Source organism: Tachypleus tridentatus, chromosome 6, assembly GCF_004210375.1.
Source record: "Tachypleus tridentatus isolate NWPU-2018 chromosome 6, ASM421037v1, whole genome shotgun sequence".
NCBI classification, from domain to species: domain Eukaryota; kingdom Metazoa; phylum Arthropoda; class Merostomata; order Xiphosura; family Limulidae; genus Tachypleus; species Tachypleus tridentatus.
This window is the reverse complement of record NC_134830.1, coordinates 29,304,729-29,313,678: the sequence shown is the minus strand read 5'-3', so window position 1 is coordinate 29,313,678 and position 8,950 is coordinate 29,304,729. Positions and strand designations below refer to the sequence as shown.

The 8,950-nt window shown below is 33.1% G+C and overlaps 1 protein-coding gene across 1 annotated transcript in view; it reads right to left on the bottom strand.

Moving 5' to 3' along the window:
* Window positions 1-692: 692 nt before the first annotated feature.
* Window positions 693-8,950, bottom strand: part of LOC143252163 (putative divalent cation/proton antiporter TMEM165) — a 38,352-nt gene continuing 30,094 nt past the window's right edge. Inside the window, exons 7-8 of the mRNA XM_076503873.1 lie at window positions 4,879-4,984; window positions 693-2,759 (exon numbers count right to left, since the gene is read on the bottom strand). Coding sequence (XP_076359988.1) covers window positions 2,689-2,759; window positions 4,879-4,984 — 177 coding nt within the window. The 3' untranslated portion in view covers window positions 693-2,688. The remainder of the gene's footprint in view (window positions 2,760-4,878; window positions 4,985-8,950) is intronic.

The following is an 8,950-nucleotide window of genomic DNA, read 5'->3' as shown; positions in this document are numbered from 1 at the left end:
TAATAACCATTAAATTAGTAGTTAGGTTTTTTTTTTTTAATTTCATGCAAAGTTACACGAGAGCTATCTGCGCTAGCCGTCCCTAATTGTGCAGTGTAACACTAGAGGAAAGGCAGCTAGTTATCACCACCCACCGCCAATTCTTGGGCTACTCTTTTACCAACGAATAGTGGGATTGACTGTTACATTATAACGTTCCCACGACTGAAATGACGAGCATGTTTGGTGTGACGGTGATTCGAACCCGTGACTCTCGGATTACAAGTTGAGTGCCTTGACTACCTGGCCATGCCTGACTGGGAGTTAGCAGTATCTGTTCATCTTAGCAAGAGTAACTACAAACTGCATGCAGCTCTGAAAACTATAGTACCCATGAAAATAATATATATTCAATGCACTTTTCAGAAACTCATGTAACAATAATTGGTTTCTTGGTGATAAACATTTAATGTTGACAAATTATCATGCTATAGTACAGAAATGTTATCAAGTGGATAACACAGTGAATCCTGATTAGAAGATGAAACTAGACTCACTTCAGCAGGTAAACTGGATTTATCCAAACACAATCCAAAGAAGTGAGCAACAATACATTTAGACATTTTGAAATTCGGAAAACGTTAGATATGTGGGCAGACATTTTCTGTCTTCCCTAAAAACTTTCACAAACTTAAAAAGCACTGCAAAGAAAATAAACAATTTTTGTGTTTTTATTTTCCTTCATTTTTTTTAATTACTACTCATTGGATTGTGATCATTCAGTGACAAAAAAAATAAAAATATTCAGATGTTTGCTTGATATACGATACAAAAATAATTTACCACAAACAATAGTTCCTTAATTATTCTAAAATACCATTATACAATTACCAGACTAAAAGCAAAAGGTAAAACAAAACAATGTTTCAGTATCTATTAGTTTGTATCTAAATCAAATAACTAGTGTTGATTGTAGCCCTCTAGCGGAACAAACTCAAAACTATAAAATATGCTCTTTATAATATTTCTATCAAAATACAAATATTTCTACAAATGTATTTTATACTGGAAATGAAAAACAAATTTCTCTATGAAATTATTATACCAGTTACAATAAGCTTTTTTGGATATTAATTCATTTATAGGTCACCCTGAAAGTAAATTTAAAAAACTGAATAGAAAACAAAAGATGTGTTTTTCTGGCATTATTATAAAAATTTGTTAAAACACAAAACACGTCATGTATAACATATCAAGTTACATGGCAACTGAAGTAATAAATCTACAGTTCTATAAATGAAGAAATGCATTCTCTACAAGCATTTATGATTCAATCAATTACTTCGCTTTTAGTTCTGTTGCAGTTAATTTGTTATAAGTACTGCATATATATTATTTGTACATGTGTGTGTGTTTAGTATATTAGGAAATGTATACAAGCTTCAAAAATAGTTTTTAATGTCAAGATATTCAAAATGGAAAAAGAAATGAGAAAATACTAGACATTCAATTAAAACAACCTTGCAGAAAATAAATCTCAGCATAAGAGCCTAAACACATTATGGATGAACAGAGTCAACAGGTACAGAAGATAACATTTGTAGGTTTCATTAGGCTTAAAATCTATTCATCTTCTTAATAATACATGACAAAATCCAAATTCATAATAGTGTACTACTATAACGGCTTCCATATCTACAAACCAAATTAATTTATTGTTTGTTTTCTTAAACTTTACAGAAGTAAAACACCAGAGAATAAAATTAGCTATTAATAATTTAGGATAAAAATAATAACCAGCACAATATAAAAATATGTCTATATGATTGTTTTAAATATGTACCAACTTGTAAGATGTTAACCAACATGAGACTGCACAGCATTTAGGAATACATTCACCATTCTATATAGTTTTTGACTTGTTAATAAAAACTATCCCTGAGCCATATATTCCTAATTCTATACATTCAGAGGAAATAAAAAGCTGAACTCATCTATGCTTCATATTATAAACAAGTTTTGTGATCAACACTTTTACAACTTGACCCTCAACAAGCTTCTAGCTTTACAAATAGGAATTAAAACTCGAGGAAAAATCAGAAACAAAATATTTCCTTTTAATAATGGAAAGAAATAAAAATTCTGTTTCTTAAACAAGTCAAAATATAAAATCAAGAATTGAACTTATGATGTGGTACTATACAACACAGTTCATAACCTTTAACAAAAATAAACAATATTTGCCAACTCAAAAATTCATTCTTCAGCTATAAAAGGAAAAACGTGTTTTAACACAGCCCCTTCTTAAACAAAAATATTTTTTCAACCTTTTAAGTAATAGTGTGTTTCCCCAAAAAGTGAACAAGGCAAATTTATAATTATCAAATTTTCATTAAAGTTTGAAACTGAAAGGTTCAAAACATGTGATGACCCAAACCAAAACAACTATTGATAAAGTACCATGAGAAATTTTAAAATATTTTGGTAATTTACAAAGCAAAACTGTACAGTGATTGAAAGTAAAGTAAAATATTCTGTTGAATTTTTTCCTTTAAATACTATAGTCAGGATAAAAGAAGAAAACTCAGACTTTAAATTAAACAGAAAAACTTCTTGGGTTAAAAACATTACTGATGTTTTAGTGTCAACTTTCTTATGTTTGTTATACTGTTTGATAAACCATAATTGTTGCACTAGTATGATTGTACATTAAGATCCTGGACCAATGACAAGAGCTGAAACAGCAAAAGCTAGGAAGACACACCCTCCAACTAATGTCACTGAAAAGAAAAAAAAAGAAAAAAAATTGTATGCAATGTATTTCATACATTCATATACAGTACTTTATTATAGAATGAATCAACTTAATACATTTCTATTATTAGCTTTCAGCACTCTGTATTTAAAAAAATATGACTTGATTAAAAGAAAATTTAGAGAAAAATAATACAAAATCACCAAGAAGTTACTAATATTTTTCATCCATTACAGAACAAAGTAGAAGATGTAGGTTTTTTTTGTTCAATGGTCAAGTGTGATAAACTGTACCTTCATCAGAAATAAAAGTAGTGGTTCTTCATTGAAAAGTTAATAAAGCAGCTGAAAACTGGTGAAGTAAAATGGTAAAACAAAGTGAAACCTAAAGCAATTACAAACCACTTTAACAATCAAAACAGAAGAAAAAGATTTAAGAGAGTTTACTGCTTCTAAAGTACCAATTATAATATTTTAGCCATGTATATGTGAAACAGAACATTTCTTATCTTCCACATCAGCAAGCATAAATTAATCAGTTTGTCTTAAATAATTTTCAATTCCTAATTCACTTTGTGAGATCATGAGAATGGCTAATATTTAGAATGTTATCAGACAACAGTTACTCATTAGCAGTTTTAGGCACATGTAAACACCAGTGCAATGGCACCCAGTTTCAGGGTAGCAAGATGGCCCTTGCTATCATCTGCTGTTATGATGGCTGTTACATTGCACATTTGAATTAACTTGACAGCCAATTAAAACAAATTTCACAAGACTATGAACTGAATTATCACAACAGTCTCACCTGTGAACAATGCATTTACTTTTCATTTTTTAACTTTTCTGTTCATTGTTTGTTTTGAATTTTCCTGTAAAGCTACTCAAGGGCTATCTGCACTAGCCATCCCTAATTTAGCAGTAATATTAGAGGGAAGGCTAGTCATCACCACCCATCGCCAACTCTTTTACCAACAAATAGGGGGATTGACCATCACATTATAGCACCCCAATGACTGAAAGGGTGAGCATGTTTGGTGTGATGGGGATTCTAACCTACGACTCTTAGATTACGAGTCAAGTGCCTTGACAACCTGACAAGCTGGGCCATTTTTCTGTTCATTTCAAAGTGCAGGTTAATACTTATTAAGCAACTATAATACCTTAAGAATATAATTACTGTACTTTTTGCATTATTTTCTTTCCCTTCCATGGGTTATTACTACAATTCTAATAATGTACTCTCCTATATAGATCTGTAAATATTTTTTGTAATTACTGTAGTCTAATGCAATACATTCAATCGTAAATACAGAGAATAGTTGGAGAACCAAGCTTCACCTGAAGCCACCATGAGGCTGTTAGTATTGGGTGCTAGAAAAAGTAATATGCTTGCATTATCTGTGCAAATGTTTAATGGTCATTAAAAGAAATTAAATGAAATTTAATAGTTTTGTTTTTATTAAGTGATACAGAATGATTTTATTATATATGTGACCAATATGTCTAGATTTTTTTAGGGAAACAGGCCCCCTTAACAATACCTCTGGTTTAATTGACTTGTTCAGTAAAAAAATACAAAACGGATGTCTCACTACATATATAATAAACTGAAACTCAGACACAGCGAAACAAGAAAAATTATTTTACAATTTAATATTTCAGAACATTTATTTTGTAATTAATCAACAGCTATTCACATGTAGTATGCACCATAACCCTAAAATGAATACATAATCATAAGCAAACACGTATCAAATATTCAGTCTAAATAAAAACCATTATTTGGTGCAAATTTCAAAGACCCACAAAAGCTATTATAATAAAATACAATCAGCATGTCAACTAAAACCAAAATAACAGCATTCTACCGAGACTATTCCACAATAATCTAGATACTACTATAAATTAGGTAGAGTATCAAATTAATTTTGTGTGTCAGTAAAGAATTAAAAACACTATCAAATACATCATTTATTTTATGTTTGACGTAATAGAGGAATTAGTTGTTAGTAGACCACATGTTTCAAGTACATAACTTTTAATGTTTCTGAAGACTAAACATGAAAATGTAGTGACCAATGTCTCTTTATTAAACATTATTGCTAAAAACAAAACAATATTAGTATTTATCTATGTGCATACCCGTTCGTACAGATATTCTTTGGGCAACAATTCTTCCACCTAGAACGGCTAACAGGGTACATATGGCATGTCCAACAGCAGCACCAACAGTTACACCAACAGCATTCTAAACAAAATTACAAGTTAAATACTAAAGCTTGTAAACTGATCAAAATAGTTTCACTCTTTAAAACAACAAGGATATACGCATTTCTATGATTATGTACATGAGACAGGTTAAGTAGCAAGATCATGGGTTTTTAATAAAGCTAGTAATACATTTAACATGCTTAACAGCTGTATCTAGGACTTTAATACACCTAGTAATACATTTAATATGTTCAACTGCTGTATCTAGGACTTTAATACACCTAGTAATACATTTAATATGTTCAACTGCTGTATCTAGGACTTTAATACACCTAGTAATACATTTAATATGTTCAACTGCTGTATCTAGGGTTTTTAATACATCTAATAATACATTTAACATGTTCAACAGCAGTGTCTAGGGTTTTTAATACACCTAGTAATACATTCAGCATGTTCAACAGCTGTATCTAGGGTTTTTAATACACCTAGTAATACATTCAGCATGTTCAACAGCTGTATCTAGGGTTTTTAATACACCTAGTAATACATTCAGCATGTTCAACAGCTGTATCTAGGGTTTTTAATACACTAGTAACACATTTAACATGTTCAACAGCTGCTTCAAGGGTTTTTAATACACCTAGTAATGGCGTACACATGGCATATCCAATAGCATTACTGAAAGTTTTTAACAGATGAGCAGTAGTAATTTAAAAAAAAGTTACGTTTTTTTTTAATCACACCAAATTGATGGTACATCAAACATTACGATATATCAAAAAACTCAGGAAGAAATATGAAGCTGAGTGATGCTAATGTATAACATTTATATGATTTCAGGTGTGGGGTCTTGAATCATGGTAATGTACACAAATAAATTACTAGAAGATAAACTGTAAAGTTTTCTATTGTATCCAGTACACCAATAATCTTATCCCTAAAAGCATTACATTTACTAAGCAATATTATACAACATACAAACTTCTTGCATCCATGAGTTTACAAAACATTTACTCAAATAAATATTTTATTTAAGTTGAAAATAAGAAATTATAGGTTATTTTTTGTAAGTGAGAATTTGGGGTCAATAAATTCATGACAGACAAAGTTGAGGAATTAATTAGAATAATTTCATTACTAAATATGGTATCACCACGTCTTGTAATTCTCTCAATAAACTTATGCTAAAAATACATGCAACTTGTGTTCCCACCTTACAATCTTTATTCTCTCTAGCATCATAAGAAATATGTTTATCTGTTTGTTTTTCTAAACCTGACTGGACTGATATATATAAAAAAGGGGGATTCTTATTACTGGGTTTATATTAGTGCATGAAATCAGAGAGCTTGATGAATAGATAATAATTTACTAGTACACTACTTAACAGTTAAACAGATATGTGTCTAAGAAAGGGTGGTATGGATATTAACACTTTTACTAATAAAGCAAAAAACAATGTTTCGACCTTTCTAGATCATCTTCAGGTTAACCTGAAATGAATCCAGTTGGATGGTTGCACAAGTCCAGGCTTTAATACAACCTGACCCACAAGCCAGGCAATAACAAAATAAAATCTAAGCCAGGCTTGGATGAGATGGCTTTTATCAATCTTATTGAGGAAAATTTGAGAATCTTTGGGTTTTTTTGCTTGATTTTTTCTTTTCTTTAGGTTTTCGATTTTTAAATATTGTTAGTTACATGCATTAGTTGATCTATGTGTATGTACAATAAATTTCTACTTTTAACTCTGCCTGGTAATTAAGAATGGTAATAACAGAAAGGATTATTAGTCAGTGATGTCAAGAAAACCCACTTGTAGAGAAATATATATGTAAAATTTGCTTGTTTGGGTCGAAACGATGTTCGCTCTTCTACGTAAAATATTTTCTCAACCCAAACGAGCCAATTTTACTGGTTACAGTTGGTAGACAGAGGCCCCAAATGTCTAAATTGTGTTTGCTCTAGGGCCCTCAAAGCCTAAATCAATAATGATATTTCATTGACTGGCTGCTCTCTACTAGGTACATACCTTATAATAGTGGATGTCAAACAAAGTGCACAAGCTATAAAGTGTTACATTCCATAGTTTTAATTAATTTTATGCTCACAATAATCCAGCAGTCAACTCCACATTTAAATAATAATACAGAAAACAGAGTGGTTTGTCTTTCAACATCTTTCATTCAGATCTGGAGTCTCGTTATTACCAATATAAATCATTATAAATATTGATAGATTGTTTAGGCAGAGCATTCACGAGTGACACTTGGTAGAATGGATAGGCAGTTGCCAGCATCTTTAAGGCCGAGGGTCTGGTAGAGCCATAAACCATTGATCCATAGTCGAGTTTTGATTGAATAAGAGCACAATATATCTTTAACATAGAACATCGATCCGCTCCCCAAATGGTGGTAGAGAGGACACGGAGGATGTTCAGTGCTCTTGTGCATTTGACCCGTAGCTGCTTTAAGTGTGGTATAAAGGTCAGCTTACAGTCAAAGATAAGCCCCAAGAATTTGGTCTCAGAGACCACTGGCAGTAAAACTTCACCGATATGGAGTTCAAGATCAGGGTGAATACCCAGTTGGCAGCAAAATTGCATGCAAACGGTTTTAGAAAGAGAAAAATTAAAGCCGTTCGCTACAGTCCACTTCAGTACATGATTGAGGGCAGTTTGTAGTTGCCGCTCAATATATCTCATGTTCGATGACTGACACGAGATGTGAAAGTCGTCAACATAGAGCCCGTTTGCAACACTGAGAGGGAGTTGTTCAGTGATGGCATTTATCTTTATACTGAAAAGTGTGACACTCATAACACAGCCCTGAGGGACCCCAAGTTCCTGTAGAAAAGAACGGGAAAGTGTCGAACCCACACAAACTTGGAATCTCCTGTCCATAAAAAGTTTAATAAACATTGGTAAATGGCCACGTAACCCATATATAGAAGTCTCGCAAAATGCCATACCTTCATGTTGTGTCATAAGCCTTCTCAATGTCAAAGAATATTGATAAAGATGTTGTCGTTTGAGAAAGGCTTCTTTCATTGATGTTTTAAGTCAAATTAGGTGGTCCGTGGTGGAGTGTTGTCATCTGGTGGGCGAGAGGAGGTTGTTTGATTTGAGGAACCAAACAAGATGAGTATTAATTATCCTCTCTGAGGTCTTACAGAGATAGCTCGTCAAAGCAATTGGACAGTAGTTTGAAGGAATCTTGGGATCTTTCTCAGGCTTAGAGAAAGGTAAGATAATAGCCTGGCACCAGGCATTAGGTAAAACATTCTCCTGCCAGATCCAGTTAAAAACAATTAGAAGAAGCAGGAGAGAGATAGTGCAGCATGTCATAGTGTACATCATCAGATCCAACAGATGTACTGCTAGACCGATGAAGACCATTTTCAGTTCCACCAGTGTAAAGGGACAATCATAGTCAAAGAGACAGTCAGTTTGAAAGGAAAGAGGTGAATGCTCTGCCCAAGTCTTGATGGCCAAGAAGGCACAGGAACAAGCAGAAGTGTTAGATATCTAGCTTTCACCTAGAGTATCGGCAATTCTCCGGACATCAGCTTCCTCTTGGCCATCAGAGAGTAAGATGGAGAGGGGAACAGAATTGTAGTGCCGACTGACCTTTTGAATCCTGTCCCATATGACCTTGGAATTGGTGGTAGAAGATATACTAGTTGTGAATTTAATCCAAGATTCCTTCTGGCTTTGACGTCTTACCCACCTAGCATGTGCACGGACCCGTTGGAAATCTATGGGGTTTGAAAGTGTGGGATATCTACGGAAAGTATCCCAGGCCCGATTTTGAGCATCCCGTGGCATGTGGCAGGCAGGATTCCACCACAGACGAATATATTGTGGAAAACGTGTCGAGGTTTTAGGAATACACTGAGCAGCTGCATGTGTAATACAGTCAGTTACCGCTGCCACACAGTCGTCTATTGATGGCTGACTCACGATGGCAGGATCAAGTTCTGCAAGAGCAGTGAAAGTGGA